Here is a 27,851-nt window from a genome sequence, read left to right as displayed (position 1 = left end):
GATGCTGAAATGATGCTGGAATGACGTTAGTTGTCACTGTTAGTCTCAGCAGAGGTGATTTGATGATGCTGAAATGATGCTGGAATGACGTTAGTTGTCACTATTAGTCTCAGCAGAGGTGATTTGATGATGCTGAAATGATGCTGGAATGACGTTAGTTGTCACTGTTAGTCTCAGCAGAGGTGATTTGATGATGCTGAAATGATGCTGAAATGATGCTGAAATGATGCTAGCAGAGGCGGCTCTGGGTTTCTTCGACTTCCGGTAACTCTGTAGTTCCTAATCAATACCAGACAGATGTTGCTCTCTGGTTTTGTGATGAAAGAAACGTGTTTGTGGTTGAATTTATTCTGCTGTGTTGCTTTTGTCTTCCCGTTGTGTCGGCCTTATATCATAGCGGCGTATGAACTAATGGGCGTTTTGTCTTCCCGTTGTGTCGGCCTTATATATCACAGTGGCGTATGAACTAATGGGTTATAGAGCGGCAAACAAAGCAATTGTCACACACAGGTTGTAAAATGTATTTTCCCCCCTGGCTTGGCTTCTCCGGGGGTGTTACCCACGCACCACTGCTGTACAGTATGTGGCCTTTTGTCTCAGACTTGGCTGATCAGAACATTGAAAGGCGTTTGTTCTCTTCCATGGGACACAGCCATTCTGTGCCTGGGTTTCCCTGATAAAACTCTGAATTCCAGAAACTGGAGTGTTTTGTCTACTGAGGGGCCAGGAACCTATGATGATGTTAATGTGAATCATTACTTACTGCTGTGGGTTTAGGAACAACGCAATCAAGTGGGGAAGTTTAAAATCCTTCATTTATTAAAACAAATAACTAAAAGACTAAACCTTTTAATCCAATTATCTTTTGTTTTTGTTGTGTAAATAGAACTAAATAAGATTTCAGTCTGCGTATACCTGATTAGTGTGTATCCAGATGTGAATTCCTTTAATACAAGCTGTTTTCTCAACAAGTATCTTCTTGATTTGATAGATTGTTTTCTGTCGTGTTATCCGTGTAGGCCCTACGGTTACTGTAAATATTCAAGATGCCCAAAGGGCACAGGAAGACGGTTTATGTTAATGTGGTTTAATCTATTCAACAGCTAATGCATGTCTTTTTGAGCATGTAAAAGTCATTTATTACTAATACATACTTAATGGATTGACAACAGCATGTATTATACTGTAGCAAAGATTGGGATATCAAAATGAAAAAAACGATTTACTTAAGAGTCACTTACTCACCTCAAGTCTTTACGATTGCAGGTCGTTTTTTTAATTCATGGGCTACAGTGTGAATCCCAAAACTGCCCACCATTAGGAAAAATATTCTGTATCTTTCCCATCAAAAACTGTAATTAAAACAAGGTAAGAGTTGCAAACTGTTCTCTGTTTTTATGGAGATCGTCAGGACGTTCATACCGTGTTAAATCCACAGGAGGAAACCATGTGGATTTATGAGCAATGTGAAGAGAAACAGATTTTCTTTGTAGTCTTCAGGGGGAACATTTTATTTTCCTCTTTGATTAAAGTGATGGTTTATGCCTGTGAAGCATGGTTAATAAAAGGACACAGTGTGCTCTTTTTGTTGATGTAAATAGGAAACCTTGTATATGCACCGTAAATACATTTGATCTTGAAGACGTCGTTGTTTTTTAAATACAATGCCTTCAGAAAGTATTCCTGCCTCTTGACTTATTCCATATTTAGTTGTAATTTTCTCATTCACCTACACACAATACCCCATAATGACAAAGTGAAATAATGTTTTTATTAAATGAAATACATAAATATCTCATTTACGTAAGTATTCACAACCGAGTCAATACTTTTGACTGAAACACCTTGGGCAGCGATTGCAGCTGTGAGTCTTTCTGGGTAAGTTTCTCAGAAATGTCCACAGAAATGTTCAAAACCATTTTCAGGTCTTGCCGTAGATTTTCAAGTATATTCAAGTGAAAACTTTGACTGCAACTCAGGAACATTCACTGTCTTCTTGGTAAGCAACTCCAGTGTAGATTTGACATTGTGTTTTAGGTTAATGTCCTGCTAAACTTAATCTCGCAGTGTCAGGTGGAAAGCAGACTGAACCAGGTTTTCCTCTAGGATTTTGCCTTTGCTTAGCTCCATTCCGTTTATTTTTCTATCCTGAAAAACTCCCCAGTCCTTAAAGATTACAAGCATATCCATAGCAACATGCAGGCACCACCATGCTTGGAGATATGGAGAGTGGTACTCCGTGATGTGTTGTATTAGATTTGCTCCAAACATAATACTTTGTATTCAGAACTAAAAGTGAATTGCTCTGCCACATTCTTTGCAGTATTACTTCAGTGACTTATTACAAACAGGAAGCATGTTTTGGAATATTTTTTTCTATACAGGCTTCTTTCTTTTCAATCTGTCATATTGTGGAGTAACTACAATGTTGTTGATCCATCCTCAGTTTTCTCCTATCACAGCCTTTAGACTCTGTAACTGTGTTAAAGTCACCATTGGCCTCATGGTGAAATCCCTGAGTGGTTTCCTTCCTCTCTGGAAAATGAGTTAGGAAGGATGCCTGTATCTTTGTAGTGACTGGGTGTATTGATACACCATCCAAAGTGGTAATTAATAACTTCACCATGCTCAAAGGGATATATTCAATGTCTGCTTTTTTATTTCTACCAATATGTGCCCTCCTTTGAAAGGCATTGGAAAACCTCCCCGCTTTGTGATTGAATCTGTGTTTGAAATGCAATGCCTGACTGAAGGACCTTACAGATAATTGTATGTGGGGGGTACAATGATGAGGCAGTCATTCAAAAATCATGTTAAACACTATTATTGCGCACAGAGTGAGTCCATGCAACTTATTATGTGACTTTTTAAGCACAGTTTTACTTCTGAACTTATTTATGCTTGTCATAAGAGGGGTTAAATACATATTGAGTCACAACATTTCAGCTTTTCATTTTTAATAAAATATTTCCACTTTGACATCATGGGATATTGTGTATAGGCCAGTTACCAAAAAAAAAGCTTAATTTAATACCTTTTAAATTCAGGCTGTAACACAACAAAATGTAGAAAAGTCAAGTGGTGTGAATACTTTCTGAAGGCCCTGAACTTTGACCTAATGGCTTTAATCGGTCTGTTGGGATGGACTGATAGATTACTTTGCTTCCAGAGCAAGACAGCTTTGAAAAGCTTGACAAGATTTAAAAAATCAAATGCCAAAAAGTCTCAGTTGAGACCAAATCGATATTTCTTGTTAGCGTTCCGCAAAGAGAGGGTAAACGGTTTGGGCCTAGGTTTGGGCTAGTTGTCGGTTTCTTAATTACTTTTACTTTAGGGCTTATTTCATCATGAGTCATGTTCAGACTCAGAATAGAGTGTGGGGCTAATTGGTTTTCTAGATAAACTCCACCAGTGCAGGACATTTATCATGTTTATGCTGCAGAAAGGACCCATAATGCAGTTTACTGAACATCATTTCGTGGTTTTACTCCTTGAAGGTATTGCTCACCCAAATGAATAACTTGCATCATCTAATGGTTCCCTAGACAGGAGTAGGTGAGATTTGGAAAGTTAGCATCCAAAGACATTATCAAACTGGTATTTCACTCACAACCCTGGGAAGATTGCAAGTGACAGAGCATTCTACCATTCTCATTACAAAGCATCAGTTTAATGTTTTTGACATCTCGTTATGTCGAGAGGTGGCTGCCACGAGGAGCTACACACTGTGGTTACAGATCTAAGATCAGATTCCCCTCCCCCAGTTCGACCTTAATTTAGTGGGAAAAATGCAAAACCTAAGATCACCGTCGAGGGGCAACTTCACCGAACCCCGAACTTCATCTGAATGGTCATATTCCCTCTGCAGTGATATGAACATCCTAGTCTGTTTTAATGCTGCATGTTGAATGCCCAAACATTCTCTGATTCTTTGATCTGATTCTTTGACATCCTTTAGACCTGCCCCTCTTATCATTGATTAATGGTTTCTAAGGTTACTCACAGAACTCTTTATTGGTAATTAATTAGTCTCTAGTAGGCCCCAAAGTGGCTATTTCCTACCAATTAAAAGCCCTTGCATGATTCATAATTTCTAATTAGCTACTTAACCAATGAATTAAATTACATTTAGCCATTTATGAGAAATGAATGTGGTTTAATTTCACATTTTACATAATTCTTGAATGTTTCAATGTTTAGACTGGTTCATATAGAGCTTGCCTTGCAACTTGATAGCAGTTCCTCATAATTAGAATTGCAAAATTCCAGTAAATTCCCAGGTTTTTGCGATATCCCGGTTGGAATATTCTCTGAATCAGGAAGGAATACGCAGAATATCCAGGATCCTGCAGTCAGGATTGCTGGAAAACATGGCACTTTTGGGGAAAGTTACTGGACTGTTGGAGAGACAGTGAGACGAGTGAGTGAGTCAGGTTTAATGGCTTTCCACTTGGTCATTACCTACTGCATGTGATTGCTATTGATTTGGCCCTGCTGCTCTGCTTCTGTTGTTTTTCAGATATATATACATACACACACACACACACACACACACACGACTTGACAAGCTGCATGATCCATTGTCAGGCCCAGATGGACCTTTTATGAAAGATATTGTGATTTTTCTGCCTTCTGTAGAGAATTCTAATGACTTCTACTGTTTGGATTATATTGCGTTGTGATTTAATGGATGTGGCCCGTGGGACCGGCTGAACTTCTTCTGTATTTCGCAAATAAAGAAAAGCCAGATAAGTGTGTGTGAGAGTGAAATGTGCTGGAACATGTCAAACGGTAGCAGAATCAATACAGACTATTCTAGAATACCGCTGAGAGCTTACTTTCTTTCTACTGTTAAAAATAGGCCGAGTGATTTCCATAAGACTACATAATATTGCATACATCAGAGATTGAGTGAGAGCGGTAGTTTCTGTCCCAGTGGATCAAAAGGAGAAAGGTGAGAAAGATGTTTCTTGACTTCTTGACCTTTCTTGCCTATATCTGTTTATTAAGGCAATATGACCATGGGGTCAGAAAGAACTCTAGTATATAATCAAAGTGTATTTGTCACATACGCCGAATACAACAGGTGTAGACCTTACCGTGAAATGACTACTTACAAGCCCTTAACCAACAATGCAGTTCAATAAATATATTAATATATAAGAAAATATTTACTAAATAAACTAAAGCAAAAATATCTAAGTAACACAATAAAATAACAGTAACATGCTATATTCAGGGGGTACCGGTACAAGTCAATGTGTAGGGGTACAGGTTAGTCGACGTAATTTGTACATGTATGTAGGGGTAAAATGACTATGCATAGATAGTAAACAGCGAGTAGCAGAAGTGTGTCGATGTAAATAGCCCGGGTGGCCATTTTGATTAATTGTTCAGCAGTTTTATAGCATGGGGGTAGAAGCTGTTAAGGAGCCTTTTGGACCTAGACTTGGCGCTCTGGTACCACTTGCCGTGCGATAGCACAGAGAGCAGTCTATGACTTGGGTGACTGGAGTCTTTGACATATATTTGGGCCTTCCTCTGACACCGCCTAGTATATAGGTCCTGGATGGCAGGAAGCTTGGCTCCAGTGATGTACTGGGTTGTATGCACTACCCTCTGTAGTGCCTTATGGCTGGATGCCAAGCAGTTGCCATACCAGGCGGTGATGCAACCGGTCACGATGCTTTCGATGGTGCAGCTGTAGAACTTTCTGAGGATCTGGGGACCCATACCATATATTTTCAGTCTTGAGAAGGGAAAGGCAATGTCGTGTCCTCCTCACGACTTTCTTGGTGTGTTCTGACCATGACAGTTTGTTGATGTGGACACCAAGGAAATTGAAGTTCTCAATCTGCTCCACTACAGCCTCGTCAATGATAATGGGGGCCTGTTCGACCCTCCTTTTCCTGTAGTCCACGATCATCTCCTTTGTCTTGCTCACGTGGAGGGAGAGGTTGTTGTCGTGGCACCACACTGCCAGGTCTCTGACCTCCCTATAAGCTGTCTCATCTTTGTCGGCGATCAGGCCTACCACTGTTGTGTCGTCAGCAAACTTGGAGTTTGAGTCATGCTTGGCCACGCATTCGTGGATGAACAGGGACCGTGTTGAGGATCAGCATGACGGATGTGTTGTTATCTACCCTTACCACCTGGGGGCTGTAAGGGAAATCTGCCCTATGTTTATACAAGAGACCACAGGAAACTTCTTTGATCAGAGGTTAGTTTGTTTAATAAGGATCGCAAGCCGAATTGCAACCCGGAGTATACAATTACAGTCATTTGAAAGTAACACACTCAGTACAAAATATGGTGTTTTCCCTTTTTATACCCTACTGAGGATCACTCCGCCCAGGGTGATGTTTCTTAACTTTAATAGCATATAAGCTCATAATTAATAGTTGCTCTGCTAGGCGGAGTTCAGTTTATTGTTATTTTCAGTTAGTTTCCCAATCCTTCTTCCTCCTATTGCTATCATGTGCTAGCAGAAGTAAGACTGGAACATCGTATCAACAGGAACTGAACGTATAGTTTCAACACACAGACATCTGATTTTTGTACAGTTGACCTCTTCATGCACTTACAAGTGTCTACCACCGATTCTTAATCCCAAGCTAAAGCATAACATGAATCATTGTACTTTTTATAATTACCGGTAGAATTGCAATATACAGATATTATACGTTTCCTTTCAGGGAGGTGTTTAGTCCGAGGGTCCTTAGCTTAGTGATGAGCTTTGTGGGCACTATGGTGTTGAACGCTGAGCTGTAGTCTTGATCAGGGAGAAGTTGAAAATGTCATTGAAGAAACTTGCCAGGTGGTTAGCGCATGCTCTGAGTACACGTCCTAGTAATCCGTCTGGCCCCGCGGCCTTGTGAATGTTGACCTGTTTAAAGGTCTTCCTCCCATCAACTACGGAGAGCGTGATCACACAGTTGTATAGAACAGCTGGTGCTCTCATGCACGCCTCAGTGTTGCTTTCCTCTGAGCGAGCATAAACGGCATTTAGCTCGTCTGGTATGCTCACGTCACAGGGCAGCTCGCGGCTGGGTTTCACTTTGTAGTCCGTAATAGTTTGCAAGCCCTGCCACATCCGACGAATGTCAGAGTCGGTGTAATAGGATTCAATTTTTGCCCTGTTTTGACGCTTTGCCTGTTTTATGGTTCATCTGAGGGGAAAGCTTGATTTCTTATAAGCGTCCGGATTAGTGTCCTGCTCCTTGAAAGTGGCAGCTCTAGCCTTTAGCTCGTGAGGATGGTGCCTGTAATCCATGGTTTCTGGTTGGGAAATGTACGTTCGGTCACTGTGGGGACGATGTCGTCGATGCACTTATGCACTTGAAGCCTGTGACTGAGGTGGTATACTCCTCAATGCTATTGGATCCCGGAACATATAGTCTGTGCTAACAAAACTGTAGCGTACTTTCCTCGTTACTTCCGTATTGAGCGAGTCACTGGTACTTCCTGCTTTAGTTTTTGCTTGTAAGCTGGAATCGGGAGGATAGAGTTATGGTCAGATTTTCCAAATGGAGGGAGAGCTTTGTATCCGTCTTTCTGTGTGGACTAAAGGTGATCTAGAGTTTATTTATTTTTCTCTGGTTGCAAATGACATGCTGGTGGTAAAACTGATTTGTTTCCCTGCATTAAAGTCCCCGGCCACTAGAAGCACCGCTTCTGGATGAGCATTTTCTTGTTTGCTTATGGCTTTATGCAGCTCACTGAGTGCAGTCTTAGTGCCAGTATCGGTTGTGGTAAATAGACTGCCATGAAAAATACAGATGAAAACTCTCTTGGTAGATAGTGTAGTCCACAGCTTATCCTGAGGTATCATGCGCAATACCTCGAGACTTCGTTAATATTAGACATTGCACACAAGCTGTTGTTTACAAATAGACACACACTACACCACCCCTCGTCTTCCCGGACGTAGCTGTTCTGTCCAGTTGATGTATGGAAAACCCAGCAAACTGTATATTATCCGTGTCGTCGTCCAGCCACGACTCAGTGAAACCCAAGATATTGCCGTTTTTAATGTCCCGTTGGTAGGACAATTTCGTCGACCTCATGGCTTGGTTTTTGCTCTGACATATACTGTCAACTGTGGGACCTTATATAGACAGGTGTATGCCTTTCCAAATCATGTCCAATCAATTGAATTTACCACAGGTGGACTCCAATCAAGTTGGAGAAACATCTCAAGGATGATCAATGGAAACAGGATGCACCTGAGCTCAATTTCGAGTCTCATATTAAAGGGTCTGAATACTTATGTAAATAAGGTCTTTCTGTTTATTTTTAATACATTTGAAAAAATGTCTAAACCCTGTTTTCGATCTGTTATTGTGGGGTAGTGTGTGTAGATTGATATTGTTTAATCCATTTTAGAATAAGACTGTAACGTAAAAGTCAGAGTATTTTCTGAATGCAATGTACATACAAAATACGCTAGACTCTGGTAAGCATGCAGTTTATTAGGCTGCAGATGAAGTAAGTTATGAAGAATTTCACAGGGAGGTGCAATGTGATTGATGCTCCTTTCCAGTAACATCACGTCTTATTCTGGTGACATGATGATTGAAGCTTGGCTGCCATTTAACAAATAAAAATAATTTAGCTCTTTTGTCCATAATAATCTCAATGTAGGTAGCCTACCCACACTGTATCTGCGAGAGGTTGGCTAGAGCGCAAATACCACGACCAGAGTGGGCACATTCTCTATAGAACACAAGTTTGTGACAAAACCATCAGTAGAGTTGAAAATGCGATGGAAACATTTTTTTTATTCGGTACATGGGAATTTAACCGCAAAAGTCATTTTTATGTGCATTATGTCATCACACAGCCTTTTATGTGCATTATGTCATCACACAGCCTTTTATGTGCATTATGTCATCACACAGCCTTTTATGTGCATTATGTCATCACACAGCCTTTTATGTGCATTATGTCATCACACAGCCTTTTATGTGCATTATGTCATCACACAGCCTTTTATGTGCATTATGTCATCACACAGCCTTTTATGTGCATTATGTCATCACACAGCCTTTTATGTGCATTATGTCATCACACAGCCTTTTATGTGCAACAAGTCTATTTGACGGAAACACATCTCTGATGGAAAAATGGTTTTTATTCTTATTTTAGAATATTTGCATGAAAATCTTTCGCAAAGTTGGATGGAAACCTAGCTACTGTGTCTCCCTGGTCTGTCAGCCAGATCATCTATCCCTCTGTCTCTATCGCTGCCCTTTCACAGCTAACTGGTCCCTGTCTCTGTCGGTCTGACTCTCTCGCTCCCTCTCTGTCCCCCTGTTATAGGATTCTCTTGGGGAAGGCAGCTCCACCGTCCACGGTGGTCCGGGGGAGGACAGAAAGGAGAAGGTGCCCAGCCCCCACCTCAGCCAGCTTGTGGTCCTGACAGCCAGCGAGACCCTCTACGGCCTGGCCCAGAGGGTGGTCGCCACAGAGTCACTGTAAGAGAATCCTCCTTCAGTAACTCATTCATACCTCTCTATGGTCCTTTAGAAGTCCCCTCTTTATACTTGATACCTCTGTGTACCTGTAACGGGTGGCTGACACTGAGTCACAATACTCCTGAGAGTATTCATCATGTCTTGCAACGGAAACCGTTTATCATGCAAGAACCAAACGGGAGCAAACAGAACGAAACTGACCTCCCTGAATTTATCCAATAGAAATTCCAGTTTTTGTTGCACAATGTTTTCCTTTTGGAGTAAATGATTTCTGTTGCGAAACGTTTTGCAACAGAATCGGCATAATGAATACATCCCTGTTTATTCCTCTGTATGGTCCTTTAGAAGTCCCTAGAGGGTGGTGGCCAGAGATACTTTAGGGTCAGGGTGACCGCTTTGCTCTTTGGAGACACTTTTATTGGATGTGATTACTAATACATTTAAAGTTGGTAACGTTAAACATGTTTGTTAGCTAATTAAAGTTTGATTCAGTGCAGCTCTGTTGGTGAAACAGTAGGTAGTGTGCTGTCTGCCACAGAACTGTGTGTGTGTCCCTGCCCTCCCTTTGCCTCTCCTTCTCTCTGCAGCCATGAGATCTGAAGACGACTGCTGTGGTAAGACGAGCAGTTTTCCTGATGAGTCAATAGAGGCTGTCTCACGACTGCATGCCCGAGGGGTATTCATTGAATTAAGTGGTATGATGCAGGAGTCTCGGGAAGCTCGACGTGTCTCTGTCTGCATTCCAAATGGCACCCTGTTCCCCAAGGGCTCTGGTCAAAAGTAGTGCACTATATAATGAATATGGCGCCATTTGGAACTAACTCTCTTCCTTTTCTCTAATCTTCAGGATGCTGGCGCTGCAGGGAAACGGGCTGTTAGATCACTTTTTATTCCTAAATTGAGTTAGTGGATATTTCTCTCCCCAGTTTGCATTCTGCTGTTGTTTACAGTTCAGTACCAGTCTCTGTCTGTCTCTGTTTGCCTCTCCCGGTCTCTGTCTGTCTCTCCCGGTCTCTGTCTGTCTCTCCCGGTCTCTGTCTGTCTCTCCCGGTCTCTGTCTGTCTCTCCCAGTCTCTGTCGGTCACTGTCTGCCTCTCCCGGTCTCTGTCTGCCTCTCCCGGTCTCTGTCTGCCTCTCCCGGTCTCTGTCTGCCTCTCCCGGTCTCTGTATGCCTCTCCCGGTCTCTGTATGCCTCTCCCGGTCTCTGTCTGCCTCTCCCGGTCTCTGTCTGCCTCTCCCGGTCTCTGTCTGCCTCTCCCGGTCTCTGTCTGCCTCTCCCGGTCTCTGTCTGCCTCTCCCGGTCTCTGTCTGCCTCTCCCGGTCTCTGTCTGCCTCTCCCGGTCTCTGTCTGCCTCTCCCGGTCTCTGTCTGCCTCTCCCGGTCTCTGTCTGCCTCTCCCGGTCTCTGTCTGCCTCTCCCGGTCTCTGTCTGCCTCTCCCGGTCTCTGTCTGCCTCTCCCGGTCTCTGTCTGCCTCTCCCGGTCTCTGTCTGCCTCTCCCGGTCTCTGTCTGCCTCTCCCGGTCTCTGTATGCCTCTCCCGGTCTCTGTATGCCTCTCCCGGTCTCTGTATGCCTCTCCCGGTCTCTGTATGCCTCTCCCGGTCTCTGTCTCTCTCTGTATCTCTCTCTCTGTCGCGCTCTCGGTCTCGCTCTCGGTCTCGCTCTCGGTCTCGCTCTCGGTCTCGCTCTCGGTCTCGCTCTCGGTCTCGCTCGGTCTCGGTCTCGGTCTCGCTCTCTCGGTCTCGCTCTCTCGGTCTCGGTCTCGCTCGGTCTCGCTCACTCTCGCTCTCGCTCACTCTCGCTCTCGCTCGCTCTCGCTCGCTCTCTCTCTCTCGCTCGCTCTCTCTCGCTCTCTCTCGCTCGCTCTCGCTCTCTCGCTCTCGCTCTCTCTCTCGCTCTCTCTCGCTCGCTCTCTCTCGCTCTCGCTCTCTCGGTCTCGCTCTCTCGGTCTCGCTTGCTCTCTCGCTCTCTCTCGCTCTCTCTCGCTCTCTCTCGGTCTCTCTCGGTCTCTCTCGGTCTCTCTCGGTCTCTCTCGGTCTCTCTCGGTCTCTCTCGGTCTCGCTCGGTCTCGCTCGCTCGCGCTCTCGCTCGGTCTCGCTCGCTCTCGGTCTCGCTCGCTCTCGGTCTCGCTCGCTCTCGGTCTCGCTCGCTTTCTGTCGGGCTCGCTCTCTGTCGGTCTCGCTCTCTGTCGGTCTCGCTCTCTGTCGGTCTCGCTCTCTGTCGGTCTCGCTCTCTGTCGGTCTCGCTCTCTGTCGGTCTCTCTCTCTCGCTCGGTCTCGCTCTCTCGCTCGGTCTCGCTCGGTCTCTCGCTCGCTCTCGCTCGGTCTCGCTCGCTCTCTCTCGTTTTCGCTCGCTCGCTCTCTCGCTCTCTCTCGTTTTCGCTCTCTCGCTCGGTCTCGCTCGCTCTCTTTCGGTCTCGCTCTCTCTCGCACTCTCTCTCTCGCTCTCTCTCTCTCGGTCTCGCTCGGTCTCGCGCTCTCGCTCGGTCTCTCTCGCTCGGTCTCTCTCGCTCGGTCTCTCTCGCTCGGTCTCTCTCGCTCGGTCTCTCTCGCTCGGTCTCTCTCGCTCGGTCTCTCTCGCTCGGTCTCTCTCGCTCGGTCTCTCTCGCTCGGTCTCGCTCGCTCGCTCTCGCTCGGTCTCTCTCGCTCGCTCGCTCTCTCTCTCGCTCGCTCTCTCTCGCTCTCTCTCTCTCGGTCTCTCTCTCGGTCTCGCTCTCTCGGTCTCGCTCTCTCGGTCTCGGTCTCGCTTGCTCTCTCGGTCTCTCTCTCGCTCTCTCTCGCTCTCTCTCGGTCTCTCTCGGTCTCTCTCGGTCTCGCTCGGTCTCGCTCGGTCTCGCTCGCGCTCTCGCTCTCTCTCTCACTCTCGCTGTCTCGGTCTCGCTCTCGGTCTCGCTCTCGGTCTCGCTCTCGGTCTCGCTCGCTCTCGGTCTCGCTCGCTCTCGGTCTCGCTCGCTCTCGGTCTCGCTCGCTCTCTGTCGGGCTCGCTCTCTGTCGGTCTCGCTCTCTGTCGGTCTCGCTCTCTGTCGGTCTCGCTCTCTGTCGGTCTCGCTCTCTGTCGGTCTCGCTCTCTCGCTCGGTCTCGCTCTCTCGCTCGGTCTCGCTCTCTCGCTCGGTCTCGCTCTCTCGCTCGGTCTCGCTCTCTCGCTCGGTCTCGCTCTCTCGCTCGGTCTCGCTCTCTCGCTCGGTCTCGCTCTCTCGCTCGGTCTCGCTCGGTCTCGCGCTCTCGCTCGGTCTCGCTCGCTCTCGCTCGGGCTCGCTCGCTCGCTTTCGCTCGGGCTCGCTCGCTCTCTCGCTCGGTCTCTCTCGCTTTCTCTCGTTTTCGATCGCTCTCTCGTTTTCGCTCTCTCGCTCGGTCTCGCTCGCTCTCTTTCGATCTCGCTCTCTCTCGGTCTCGCACTCTCGCTCGGTCTCGCTCGCTCGCTCGCTCTCGCTCGGTCTCTCTCGTTTTCGCTCGCTCGCTCTCTCTCGTTTTCGCTCTCTCGCTCGGTCTCGCTCGCTCTCTTTCGGTCTCGCTCGCTCTCTTTCGGTCTCGCTCTCTTTCGGTCTCGCTCTCTTTCGGTCTCGCTCTCTTTCGGTCTCGCTCTCTTTCGGTCTCGCTCTCTTTCGGTCTCGCTCTCTTTCTGTCTCGCTCTCTTTCTGTCTCGCTCTCTTTCTGTCTCGCTCTCTTTCTGTCTCGCTCTCTTTCTGTCTCGCTCTCTCTCGCTCTCTCTCTCTCGGTCTCGCTCGGTCTCGCTCTCTCTCGGTCTCGCTCTCTGTCGGTCTCGCTCTCTGTCGGTCTCGCTCTCTGTCGGTCTCGCTCTCTGTCGGTCTCGCTCTCTGTCGGTCTCGCTCTCTGTCGGTCTCGCTCTCTGTCGGTCTCGCTCTCTGTCGGTCTCGCTCTCTGTCGGTCTCGCTCTCTGTCGGTCTCGCTCTCTGTCGGTCTCGCTCTCTGTCGGTCTCGCTCTCTGTCGGTCTCGCTCTCTGTCGGTCTCGCTCTCTGTCGGTCTCGCTCTCTGTCGGTCTCGCTCTCTGTCGGTCTCGCTCTCTGTCGGTCTCGCTCTCTTTCGGTCTCGCTCTCTTTCGGTCTCGCTCTCTTTCGGTCTCGCTCTCTTTCGGTCTCGCTCTCTTTCGGTCTCGCTCTCTTTCTGTCTCGCTCTCTTTCTGTCTCGCTCTCTTTCTGTCTCGCTCTCTTTCGGTCTCGCTCTCTCTCGCTCTCTCTCTCTCGGTCTCGCTCGGTCTCGCTCTCTCTCGGTCTCGCTCTCTGTCGGTCTCGCTCTCTGTCGGTCTCGCTCTCTGTCGGTCTCGCTCTCTGTCGGTCTCGCTCTCTGTCGGTCTCGCTCTCTGTCGGTCTCGCTCTCTGTCGGTCTCGCTCTCTGTCGGTCTCGCTCTCTGTCGGTCTCGCTCTCTGTCGGTCTCGCTCTCTGTCGGTCTCGCTCTCTGTCGGTCTCGCTCTCTGTCGGTCTCGCTCTCTGTCGGTCTCGCTCTCTGTCGGTCTCGCTCGGTCTCGCTCTCGCTCGGTCTCGCGCTCTCTCTCGCTCGGGCTCGCGTTTTCACTCGCTCGGCCTCGCTCTCTCGTTCGGTCTCGCTCGCACTCGCTCGGTCTCGCTTGCTCGCTCGCTCGCTCGGTCTCGCTCGCTCGGGCTCGCTCGCTCTCTCGCTCGGTCTCGCTCTCTCGCTCGGTCTCGCTCTCTCGCTCGGTCTCGCTCGCTCTCTCGCTCTCTCTCGTTTTCGCTCTCTCGCTGGGTCTCGCTCGCTCTTTCTCTCGGTCTCGCTCGGTGTCGCTCTCTTGCTCGGTCTCGCTCGGTCTCGCTCTCTCGCTCGGTCTCGCTCGCTCTCTCGCTCTCTCTCGTTTTCGCTCTCTCGCTGGGTCTCTCTCGCTCGGTCTTGCTCGCTCTCTCGCTCTCTCTCGTTTTCGCTCTCTCGCTGGGTCTCGCTCGCTCTCTCTCGGTCTCTCGGTCTCTGTCTCTCGGTCTCGCTCGCTCTCGGTCTCGCTTTCTCTCTCTCTCTCTCTCTCTCTCTCTCTCTCTCTCTCTCTCGGTCTCTCTCTCTTTCGGTCTCTCTCGGTCTCGGTCTCTCTCACTTCATTTCTCACTCCCTTTTCACTCCCTCATCTACACACCACACACACACACACACACACACACACACACACACACACACACACATACACTTAGGCATTCACTATTCATACATAACAGTCTAACAATAGCCGATCCCCGACTTGGAGTGGTTTATGTGAAACTACTTATGAATGCCCATATGCCAGCCAGGGACCCCGACTCCGATGCACCAGCCACCACACCCGCTGCCAGATGGCCCCAATAGAAAACTAGACTGAAAAGGTTTTGATGAAACGTTATCTTTTTAAACCTTTGAGAGCAGGTAGCAGAAAGGGACACCGCTTAATTAAAGGGCCAATCAACAAATGAAACAATGAAAAAGCGTTCTCCCTGCCACTATTTCGGTAGAAAGCTGACGGATGGGACTGGAGAAATTGGATTCAAGGACTATCAAAATTATAGTTTTAACCATGTTTTGAGGCTTTACATTGTTTGTTTACTTTTACTTGTTTACTTTTACTTTGTTTACATTGGAGTAAAACAAGCTTCTAACCCCTCTGCCGCAGCACAGAGACATGCTCAGCATATAATACACCATTTTTAATATAGCTATTACTGGCTGTTGGAGCCTCTAAAGGCCTTCTCTACCTGTAACACCTCATTTAGCATTTGCTTTAATGGAATAATCAATGAGGGCCGCCCCGGGGCCCTGGGCAAAGATCAAGATTATAGGTGCAAGAGATGAGGGCCGGGGAAAATGCCTTTAGCCATTGTCTATTTATATAAGCATAACCCAATAAATGGCAGGGCTTAGCTCGTTTGGCCCCCGCGGCTTAGCGGCATATCTCTCCCCACGGTAAACGTAAGCTTTGTGTTCACGGTGGCGGCTGGTGCATAATGAACATTTTCAGAGTCCAGAAAAACAAATGTATTTGCCAAGGCTCGTTTGTGGGGCTGTTGGTGTATTAAGCAGTGGCAGGTGCTAGCTGTGTGTGTGTCTCGTGGCGTCTTGGACACTACTTGTGCTTGTTAATGTTGGATGGTTGAGTGTAATGCACTCTTTCTGGTCTTTGGTGACGTTCTATTTGCTTCCCACTCATCCGCTTGACCCAACATTTGCAGTTTATATCCGTCCCCGACACACAGATTTTCACAAAGTTTAAATGTGTTTCTGTTTGTCATTGGTCAGCTAGCTGCTACTGTAACAAGCACTTGTTAATAAAGAATTTGTCCTCTCAATGTCTTTATGTAACGCGCATCTTGGAAACGACACATTATAGACATACACGTTTAATATCTTTCTCTGGTCTCTATCCTCAGTAATGACATTGGAATGGTTCGTGTTGCATCACCAAAAAAAACAAGCTTCAAGTGCAACTCCTATTCAATGGCTAAACTATTTATATTGCCATGGCCTTGCTACGTGGTCAGTCATTAAAAACAAATCTCCTGTTCAGCATTCTCTGTTGCCCTTCATAAATCTGTGGTTATTGTATGACACTCCAGGGTTCTATGCTACTCTAGTTCCCTGACTGGCTGGCTGACTGGCTGACTCGCCTGAACTCCAACCCAGTTAGCTGAACTTATTTTCTTGAATTGTGTTTATGTAAGCAAAATGTAAACAAACTGAAAATAATGGCATCGATTACGCTGACACATTTAGAAAAATGTGCCACAGGTTTTAGACTGGATAAGCTTTTGTTTTTGTTTCTATTGATTTTAGTTTTCCTCCCCCAAACTGTTCTGCTCAGTGTTTGCTATTATATAGCAGTGTTGATGAAAACCCAGTGAATGTAAAAACTGAGTTTTAGGCTTGCAGGCCTGATATGGTGTTCATTTCTACCAACAAAGAAGGTGCAGTATGACCTGGCCAAAACTACCTCTCTAGCTACGTCCCACCCCATTCCACCTCCATCTGAAGTTAAGACTGAAATGACCTCGGTAACAAGCACAGAGGAATCAAGAGAAGTTTCTAAAGCTCAGGGGAGAGAGGTGGATAACGGCAAACCTTTCTGTCTGTAATATCCCAATCCATCCAGCCAAAGCCCCTGCTTCCCTGTCCCCTCCTATCCCTTTCCATACTCCTTTAACCCTGCCTCCATCTCTGATCCACCTAGCTAAAAGCCTGTACTGGTTTCTCTCCAGGGTGTTTCTGGCCGAGCAGTTTGAGTTCCTTCAGTCTCACCTAGACACCATGATGCCTGCAGCCAAGAAGCCGTTCCTCCAGCAGTTCTACTCACAGGTCAGTCAGTCCACAACTTCATGGATGTATCTGAAATAGCACCTTATTCCCTGTAAAGTTCAGTGGGGCGTTGCACAGACCATCATTTGCATGGCAAAGAGGGACTTTGAAATTAATTGCAATTCATCTGATCACTCTTCATAACATTCTGGAGTATATGCAAATTGTCATCATACAAACTGAGGTAGCAGACTTTGTGAAAATGAATTATTGTGTCATTCTCAAAACTTTTGGCCATGACTGTACACATGGCTTTATCAGTGAGGGTGTAAACGGCTGTTGACCACACATGGCCTTATCAGTGAGGGTGTAAATGGCTGTTGACCACACATGGCCTTATCAGTGAGGGTGTAAACGGCTGTTGACCACACATGGCCTTATCAGTGAGGGTGTAAATGGCTGTTGACCACACATGGCCTTATCAGTGAGGGTGTAAATGGCTGTTGACCACACATGGCCTTATCAGTGAGGGTGTAAACGGCTGTTGACCACACATGGCCTTATCAGTGAGGGTGTAAACGGCTGTTGACCACACATGGCCTTATCAGTGAGGGTGTAAATGGCTGTTGACCACACATGGCCTTATCAGTGAGGGTGTAAATGGCTGTTGACCACACATGGCCTTATCAGTGAGGGTGTAAACGGCTGTTGACCACACATGGCCTTATCAGTGAGGGTGTAAATGGCTGTTGACCACACATGGCCTTATCAGTGAGGGTGTAAATGGCTGTTGACCACACATGGCCTTATCAGTGAGGGTGTAAATGGCTGTTGACCACACATGGCCTTATCAGTGAGGGTGTAAATGGCTGTTGACCACACATGGCCTTATCAGTGAGGGTGTAAATGGCTGTTGACCACACATGGCCTTATCAGTGAGGGTGTAAATGGCTGTTGACCACACATGGCCTTATCAGTGAGGATGTAAATGGCTGTTCATCACACATGGCCTTATCAGTGAGGGTGTAAATGGCTGTTCATCACACATGGCCTTATCAGTGAGGATGTAAATGGCTGTTCATCACACATGGCCTTATCAGTGAGGATGTAAATGGCTGTTCATCACACATGGCCTTATCAGTGAGGATGTAAATGGCTGTTCATCACACATGGCCTTATCAGTGAGGATGTAAATGGCTGTTCATCACACATGGCCTTATCAGTGAGGGTGTAAATGGCTGTTGACCACACATGGCCTTATCAGTGAGGGTGTAAATGGCTGTTCATCACACATGGCCTTATCAGTGAGGATGTAAATGGCTGTTCATCACACATGGCCTTATCAGTGAGGGTGTAAATGGCTGTTGACCACACATGGCCTTATCAGTGAGGGTGTAAATGGCTGTTCATCACACATGGCCTTATCAGTGAGGGTGTAAATGGCTGTTCATCACACATGGCCTTATCAGTGAGGGTGTAAATGGCTGTTCATCACACATGGCCTTATCAGTGAGGGTGTAAATGGCTGTTGACCACACATGGCCTTATCAGTGAGGGTGTAAATGGCTGTTCATCACACATGGCCTTATCAGTGAGGGTGTAAATGGCTGTTGAGCACAAACCCTCCGGTGTTAGCTTGTTTTTTCAATGTGTGTACCATTACAAAGTTGTGAAGGTTTCACATTTTCTAAAGAACCTCCAAATGAATATCTGTCTTTGTTTATTCCATTATCCTTGTCATTCTCTTATAGACTGTCTCCACGGCCAGTGAGCTACGTAAACCCATATACTGGGTGGTGGCGGCCAAGGCTTTAGACTACGAACAGATGCTGCTGCTGATGGCTGGAGTTAAGTGGGATATTAGGGAGATAATGTCGCAGCACAACGTGTACGTTGACGTCCTGTTAAAGGTAATGTGGCATGTGTGACTTCTGACTGTGTTTTGAATACGTGTGGGTGTAATGAATTAAATTATCAAGGGAATTGTTAGCCTGCAGAGGTGTGTGTGTGTGTGTGTGTGTGTGTGTGTGTGTGGAGGGTCTGTGTATTCCTGTAATTGATTATTTTGTAAGGTTATGTCCGTTAATCATGTCATTGCTGATTTCTCTCTGTAAATATTTTCTGTAATAGCCCTAAGGAGCTATAAACTCTACATATAGAATGCTGGAACATAGTGGTGGTGCCACACAGTCATGTCCAATCAGTCTATGTGGAGACCTGACTTAGGGCTTGACCTGAAAAAGAGGCCTGTCTCTGTACCAAGATAGATAAATATTACTATTTCTGAAACATTTATTTATATATATATATAACACTTAAACAACACAATGTAATTCCAAGTCAATCACACTTCGGTGAAATCAAATTGTCCACTTAGGAAGCAACACTGATTGACAATAAATTTCACATGCTGTTGTGCAAATGGAATAGACAACAGGTGGAAATTATAGGCAATTAGCAAGACACCCCCAATAAAGGAGTGGTTCTGCTGGTGGTGACCACTTCTCAGTTCCTATGCTTCCTGGCTGATGTTTTGGTCACTTTTGAATGCTGGCGGTGCTTTCACTCTAGTGGTAGCATGAGACGGAGTCTACAACCCACACAAGTTGCTCAGGTAGTGCAGCTCATCCAGGATGGAACATCAATGCGAGCTGTGGCAAGAAGGTTTGCTGTGTCTGTCAACGTAGTGTCCAGTGCATGGAGGCGCTACCAGAAGACAGCCCAGTACATCAGGAGACGTGGAGGAGGCCGCAGGAGGGCAACAACCCAGCAGCAGGACCGCTACCTCCGCCTTTGTGCATGGAGGAGCAGGAGGAGCACTGCCAGAGCCCTGCAAAATGACCTCCAGCAGGCCACAAATGTGCATGTGTCTGCTCAAACGGTCAGAAACAGACTCCATGAGGGTGGTATGAGGGCCCGACGTCCACAGGTGGGGGTTGTGCTTACAGCCCAACACCGTGCAGGGCGTTTGGCATTTGCCAGAGAACACCAAGATTGGCAAATTCGCCACTGGCGCCCTGTGCTCTTCACAGATGAAAGCAGGTTCACACTGAGCACATGTGACAGACGTGACAGAGTCTGGAGACGCCGTGGAGAACGTTCTGCTGCCTGCAACACCCTCCAGCATGACCGGTTTGGCGGTGGGTCAGTCATGGTGTGGGGTGGCATTTCTTTGAGGGGCCGCACAGCCCTCCATGTGCTTGCCAGAGGTAGCCTGACTGCCATTAGGTACCAAGATGAGATCCTCAGACCCCTATGAGACCATATGCTGGTGCTGTTGGCCCTGGGTTCCTCCTAATGCAAGACAATGCTAGACCTCATGTGGCTGGAGTGTGTCAGCAGTTCCTGCAAGAGGAAGGCATTGATGCTATGGACTGGCCCGCTCGTTCCCCAGACCTGAATCCAATTGAGCACATCTGGGACATCATGTCTCGCTCCATCCACCAACAGACTGTCCAGGAGTTGGCGGATGCTTTAGTCCAGGTCTGGGAGGAGATCCCTCAGGAGACCATCCGCCACCTCATCAGGGGAGCATGCCCAGGCGTTGTAGGGAGGTCATACAGGCACGTGGAGGCCACACACACTACTGAGCCTCATTGTGACTTGTTTTAAGGACATTGCATCAAAGTCGGATCAGCCTGTAGTGTGGTTTTCCACTTTAATTTTGAGTGTGACTATTTAATAAGAATATTTCATTCATTCAGATCTAGGATGTGTTATTTTAGTGTTCCCTTTATTTTTTTGAGCAGTGTATGTGTGTGTGTGTATATATATATATATATATATATATATATACACAGTAGGTTTGGACACACCTACTCATTCAAGGGTTTTCTATAATTGTACTATTTTCTGCATTGTAGAATAATAGTGAAGACATCAAAACGATGAAATAACATATATTGAATCATGAAGTAACCAAAAAAGTGTTAAACAAATCAAAATATATTTTAGATTCTTCAAAGTAGCTACCCTTTGTCTTGATGACATCTTTGCACACTCTTGGCATTCTCTCAACCAGCTTTGCCTGGAATGCTTTTGCAACAGTCTTGAAGGAGTTCCCACATATACTGAGCACTTGTTGGCTGCTTTTCTTTCACTCTGCTGTCCAACTCATCCCAAACCATCTCAATTGGGTTGAGGACGGGTGATTGTGGAAGCCAAGTCATCTGATGCAGCACTCCATCACTCTCCTTCTTGGTCAAATAGCCCTTACACAGCCTGTAGGTGTGTTGGGTCATTGTGCTGTTGAAAAATACATTATAGCCCCACTAAGGGCAAACCAGATGGCATGGCATATCACTGCAGAATGGTGTTGTAGCCATGCTGGTTAAGTGTGCCTTAAATTCTAAATAATTCACAGACAGTGTCACTAGCAAAGCACCCCTACAGTATCACACCTACTCTGTGTCTTACAAAGACAGCGGTTGGGTCCAAAAATCGAAAATTTGGACTCATCAGACCAAAGAACAGATTTCTTCTGGTCTAATGTCTATTGCATGTGTTTCTTAGGCCCAAGCAAGTCTCTTCTTATTATTGTTGTCCTTTTAGTAATGGTTTCTTTCACAGAACAGCGCAAACTGTCTCTAACCATAATAGAAAGAGAAGTGGGAAGCCCCGGTGCACAACTGAGCAAGAGGACAAGTACATTAGTGTCTAGTTTGAGAAACAGACGCCTCAACTGGCAGCTTCATTAAATAGTGCCCACAAATCACCAGTCTCAACGTCAATAGTGAAGAGGCGACTCCAGGATGCTGGCCTTCTAGGCAGAGTTGCAAAGAAAAAGCCATATCTCAGACTGGCCAGTAAAGATAAAAGATTAATAAGGGCAAAATAACACAGATACTAAACAGAGGAACTCATATATATATATATATATATATATATATATATATATATATATATATATATATATATATATATATATCACACACACACTATCTCTCACACATACACACTCTCTCACAAGTTTTAGAGCACCTACTCATTAATTTTCTTTATTTCTACTATTTTCTATAGTAAAGACATCAAAACTATGAAATAACACACATTGAATCATATAGTCACCCCCAGAAATCTAAATATATTTTATATTTGAGATTCTTCAAATAGCCACCCTTTGCCTTGATGACAGCTTTATACACTCTTGGCATTCTCTCAGCCAGCTTCATGAGGTAGTCACCTGGAATGCATTTCAATTAACAGCTGTGCCTAATTAAAGTTAATTTGTGCAATTTCTTTCCTTAATAATGCATTTGAGCCAATACGTTGTGTTGTGACAAGGTAGGGGGGTATACAGAAGACAGCCCTATTTGGTAAAAGACCAAGTCCATATTATGGCAAGAGAAATAAGCAAAGAGAAGTGTCTCGCACCCACTGTGAAATTTGGTGGAGGATCGGTTATGATCTGGGGGGTGTTTTAACAAGGCTGGAATCGGGCAGATTTGTCTTTGTGAAGGACGCATGAATCAAGCCACGTACAAGGTTGTCCTGGAAGAAAACTTGCTTCCTTCTGCTCTGACAATGTTCCCCAACTCTGTTCCCCAATATATAATTGTTTGTGTGTGTATATATATATATATATATATATATATATATATATATATATATATATATATATATATATATATATATATATATATATATATATATATATATATATATATATATATATCATATCATATCAGTGGGCAAAAAAGTATTTAGTCAGCCACCAATTGTGCAAGTTCTCCCACTTAAAAAGATGAGAAAGGCCTGTAATTTTCATCATAGGTACACTTCAACTATGACAGACAAAATGAAAAAAAAATCCAGAAAATCACATTGTAGGATTTTTAATGAATTTATTTGCAAATTATGGTGGAAAATAAGTATTTGGTCAATAACAAAAGTTTATCTCAATACTTTGTTATATACAAGGGTAGCCTTCCACAAGCTTCCCACAATAAGTTGGGTGAATTTTCCCATTCCTCAGTTACACCAGCTAACTGGAAAGACCCATTTGCGACCAAGCTTTAACTTCCTGACTGATATCTTGAGATATTGCTTCAAATATCCACATAATTTTCCTGCCTCATGATGCCATCTATTTTGTGAAGTGCACCAGTCCCTCCTGCAGCAAAGCACCCCCACAACATGATGCTGCCACCCTCGTGTTTCACAGTTGGAATGGTGTTCTTCGGCTTGCAAGCCCCCCCTTTTTCCTCCAAACATAACTGGTCGTTTTGGCCAAACAATTCTATTTTTGTTTCATTAGACCAGAGGACATTTCTCCAAAAAGTACAATCTTTGCCCCCATGTGCAGTTACAAACCATAGTCTGGCTTTTTATGGCTGTTTTGGAGCAGTGGCTTCTTCCATGCTGAGCGGCCTTTCAGGTTATGTCGATATAGGACTCGTTTCATTGTGGATATAGTTTCCTCCAGCATCTTCACAAGGTCCTTTGCTGTTGTTTTGGGATTGATTTGCTCTTTTCGCACCAAAGTACGTTCATCTCTAGGAGGCAGAACACGTCTCCTTCCTGAGCGGTATGACGGCTGCGTGGTCCCATGGGGTTTATACTTGCGTACTATTGTTTGTACAGATGAACGTGGTATCTTCAGGTGTTTGGAAATTGCTCCCAATGATGAACCAGACTTGTGGAGGTCTACATTTTTTTTTCTGATGTCTTGGCTGATTTCTTTTGATTTTCCCATGATGTCAAGCAAAGAGGCACTGAGTTTAAAGGTAGGCCTTGAAATACATCTACAGTTACACCTCCAATTGACTCAAATTATGTCAATTAGCCCAACAGAAGCTTCTAAAGACATGACATAATTTTCTGGAATTTTCCAAGCTGTTTAAAAGCACAGTCAACTTAGTGTATGTAAACTTCTGACCCGCTGTGACCCAGTGCATTATAAGTGAAATAATCTGTCTGTTAACAATTGTTGGAAAAATGACTTGTGTCATGCACAAAGTAGATATCCTAACCGACTTGCCAAAACTATAGTTTGTTAACAAGAAATTTGTGGAGTGGTTGAAAAACGAGTTTTAATGACTCCAACCTAAGTGTATCTAAACTTCAGACTTCAACTGTTGCAAGCAGTATATGGGCAGGTTGCCCGGTTGGACAGCTGTATATCTGTACCAGAGTATTTCATATTTAGTTATGTTCTCCTGGGTCCCACAGTAGAGTACACATATAGTACCTTATGGGAAGTCAGCTAGTCACCAAACGACCCACACAGCTATCTCTCTCCTTCTCCCTGTGAACATTTTAAATACACTGCAGGAAGAAAAATACCAAAATACTTTAGGAGTGTGTTTGGCGATTTATTCTGCAAGAAGGTTAGGACCAAGATGCTATGTGTCTTTTCAGATTGCCTATTGGAAATGTATTTGACGTGCGGGGAGGTCATTTTTTTAAACACATTTTTCCTGTGACTCTGGGAAGCACAACGTCCTCGACCAACTTTCCATCTCTTTCAACATGTCAAGATCTTTGTCTTAGGTTTCCTCCTCTTTTTCTCTGAGTCACTTTGAGAGGTCTTTCGATATCAATTATTTGCAAGCTAGTGTTTGAAAAATTCAAACAACGAAAAAGATTTGGGGAATTTAATGCAGATTGGGGAAGCTAAGTTTGAGGTTTGTTAAGGAAAGGTGAGCCTCTTCATCCCTTACTGTATAAATCTTCAGGCTTAAAGGGTTTCTCTCAAATGAGTATCAATTGAGTATTCATGCATTACGCTTATCCCATCATGCAATTTGCATGGAGACGCGTCCCATTGCGTGGCAGGATTAGCATGGAGCCGGAGCATATGGAGAGAAAGGGATCTAGTGTTGAGGAACAGATGGGTGTTTTACAGTGGAATTGTGATCGTGGCCCTTATTTGTGAGCCTGAAGCCAAGAAAATCCCTCAAATATGCACGAGCATGTCTGCCTGAGCAGCCATAGCTTTAAATCCTGAACCGTTCCGAGCAAACCACCTCACCGCCGCCAATTCTTGTGAGTTTTCACTCAGGCTCACCTTTCTGGATCCGTGGGTCGGCTGTCTGGAAGACGGCTCTTTGGAAGCATTATTAAGCCGCTCTAAGCCAATCTCATTTTGTTTAAGCCAAATAGTGAGAAGAAATAGTCTGCCTCATTGGCTTGATTTAAATGTGTTCGCCATGTCAAGGATCGCAGTAGACCTGAGTAAAAATAAAGGTGTGTGTGACACATATTTCAACAAGATATGAGGTAGGAAAGCGTTAATATTTTTATTTCAAGAGAATAAGTGTCAGGTTCAAACGTCTGCTGGTCATCCAATATATTTCTGAGATAGACGTTGTTCAGTATGGGCTATGATTGACAGGTTATTGATACAGGGTTGTATTGTATAGGAGATTATGTTGTATCGTGTAGAATGTTGTGTTCATGAGTTTCTGTTGAATATTAGCGTCCAAAATTGGCTTATATTTGCATTCTATTGGCAATTGTTGCACAGGCACTGACATGGTCTCATTTACCAACCAGGTTATTTAAATGTGATGGCACAACATTTTTGTTTGAGAAGACATTTGACAATCATTCATTACTTTCAAGCTGTCAACATAATGAGGGGGAAAACGTCTTTTTAGGTTTATGACATGTCATTTTATTTATTCTTGGAAATTATGCCACTCAGATGCAATACCTTAGTGTGCACAACCTCTCTCCTGTGCTCTGCATTTTGCTGTGTTTGGTTTAGGTGCACAGCGAATCAGTCACCCAAATTGAGAAGGCATCTGGCACTGTGAAGTGAATGAAGAAAATGTTTTGAAAGATTGCTGGCCTTTTTCTGACTTCCTAGTCTGTACGTTTGACTCGACAACAAACAAGGTGTAAGAACACAGTGATGTATGTAGGTTTTGGCGTGGGGAGAACATCGGAGCGATCCATCTTTGTCTAAAAATCATCTTGTCTTTTTTTGGGGTGAAATGAAAGAAAAGAGAAAAGGGCCTGACCAGCTGAATCAACAAGTCCTGATGTCTCCGCTGCTCATGTTGGAATGGAGCGTGGCCGGCAGCCATCTTGTATGGCAAGAGTTGCTGGGACATCTGTGGGGCAGGGGGAGAATGTGAGGGCTGAAAGGTTACATGGATGTCTGCTCTGCTGTGTTAATGAGAACGCATGTCGACCAACGTTATTCACCAGCTCTGCAGTAGAATCTGTTGAACTGGCCCTTAGCTCATCCACACACAAAATACATTTCAGCCACACCCCACACCCATTGCTGACAGGTGTATAAAACCAAACACACAGCCATGTAATCTCCATAGACAAACATTGGCAGTATAATGGACTTACTGAAGAGCTCAGTGACTTTCAACATGGCACCGTCATAGGATGCCACCTTTCCAACAAGTATGTTCAAATGTTTGCCTTCTAAAGCTGCCCTGGTCAAGTGCTGTTATTGTGAAGTGGAAACGTCTAGGAGCAACAACGGCTCAGCTGCGAAGTGGTAGGCCACACAAGCTCACAGAACGAGAGTGCTGAAGTGCGTAGTGCGTAAGAATCGTCTGTCCTCGGTTGCAACAGTCACTTCCGAGTTCCAAAACTGCCTCTGGAAACAACGTCAGCACAAGAACTGTTCGTTGGGAGCTTCATGAAATGGGTTTCCATGGCCGAGCAGCCACACATAAGCATAAGATCACCAGGCGCAATGCCAAGCGTTGGCTGGAGTGGTGTAAAGCTCGCACATTTTGGAATCTGGAGCAGTGGAAACGCGTTCTCTGGCGTGATGAATCACTCTTCAACATCTGTCAGTCTGAAGGACAAATCTGGGTTTGGCAGATGACAGGAGAACGCTACCTGCCTGAAAGCATAGTTCCAACTGTAAAGTTTGGTGGAGGAGGAATAATGGTCTGAGGCTTTTTTTCATGGTTCGTGCTAGGCCCCTTAGTTCCAGTGAAGCGAGATCTTATCACTACAGCATACAATGACATTCTAGACGATTCTGTGCTTCCAACTTTGTGGCAACAGTTTGGGGAAGGCCCTTTCCTGTTTCAACATGACAATGCCCCCGTGCACAAAGTGAGGTCCATATAGAAATGGTTTGTTGAGACCGGTGTGGAAGAACTTGATTGGCCTGCAGAGTCCTGACCTCAACCCCATCGAACACCTTTGGGATGAATTAGAACACCGACTGCGAGCCAGGCCTAATCGCCCAACATCAGTGCCCAACCTCATTAATGCTCTTGTGGCTGAATGGAGTCCCCCGCAGCAATGTTCCAACATCTAGTGGAAAACCTTCTCAGAAGAGTGGAGGCTGTTATAGCACCAAAGGGGGGACCAACTCAATATTAATTCCCAGGATTTTGGAATGAGATGTAGTGTGCCTCTGCTGAAATAATTTGTAGAGCTAACATGACCCTTTGGGGATTTTGAGAAGTCTTGAAACCCCCAATAATTTATTTGTAAAATATGTATCATTGGACTAAAAACATGAATAAAAAAAACTAACCAATGTTATGTTTTTTTGTTCCTCAGGAGTTTGAAGAGTTTAACAAGAGGCTGGGTGATGTGTCCAGACACGTCCGGGTCCCTCTGCCTGTGTCTAATGTCCTGTGGGAACACTGCATCCGTCTGGCCAACAGGACGCTGGTGGAAGGGTGAATTGTTTACTTGCATATACAAAATACCTGGGCTGATTTTGTAGTTAAAAATATGAATGTTTCAGCAGATATCATTGGAGAGGTGAGTAGGCTTCACAGAGAAACAACTCCTACCTGCTTACTTTGATTTACAAAATACTTGTATTGGTTTCTATACGTTTTTCAGCAAATATATTGCATCATTCATTGATGGGCTGAGTGGTGCCTTATCATTCATTGAGGGGCTGAGTGGTGCCTTATCATTCATTGAGGGGCTGAGTGGTGCCTTATCATTCATTGAGGGGCTGAGTGGTGCCTTTTCGTTCATTGAGGGGCTGAGTGGTGCCTTATCATTCATTGAGGGGCTGAGTGGTGCCTTATCATTCATTGAGGGGCTGAGTGGTGCCTTTTCGTTCATTGAGGGGCTGAGTGGTGCCTTATCATTCATTGAGGGGCTGAGTGGTGCCTTATCATTCATTGAGGGGCTGGGTGGGTGCCTTTTCGTTCATTGAGGGGCTGAGTGGTGACTTTTCGTTCATTGAGGGGCTGAGTGGGTGCCTT

General features: G+C 45.3%; 1 protein-coding gene across 1 annotated transcript in view; it reads left to right on the top strand.

The window, feature by feature from the left end:
• Window positions 1-27,851, top strand: part of vps50 (VPS50 EARP/GARPII complex subunit) — a 222,461-nt gene that overhangs the window by 184,903 nt on the left and 9,707 nt on the right. Inside the window, exons 23-26 of the mRNA XM_036971386.2 lie at window positions 9,322-9,476; window positions 16,659-16,755; window positions 18,447-18,605; window positions 27,187-27,308. Coding sequence (XP_036827281.1) covers window positions 9,322-9,476; window positions 16,659-16,755; window positions 18,447-18,605; window positions 27,187-27,308 — 533 coding nt within the window. The remainder of the gene's footprint in view (window positions 1-9,321; window positions 9,477-16,658; window positions 16,756-18,446; window positions 18,606-27,186; window positions 27,309-27,851) is intronic.

This window comes from Oncorhynchus mykiss, chromosome 30, assembly GCF_057628025.1.
Source record: "Oncorhynchus mykiss isolate SJ-2025 chromosome 30, ASM5762802v1, whole genome shotgun sequence".
Lineage (NCBI taxonomy): Eukaryota > Metazoa > Chordata > Actinopteri > Salmoniformes > Salmonidae > Oncorhynchus > Oncorhynchus mykiss.
Note: the sequence above shows the minus strand (reverse complement) of the source record. Positions and strands in the feature narration are given on the sequence as shown.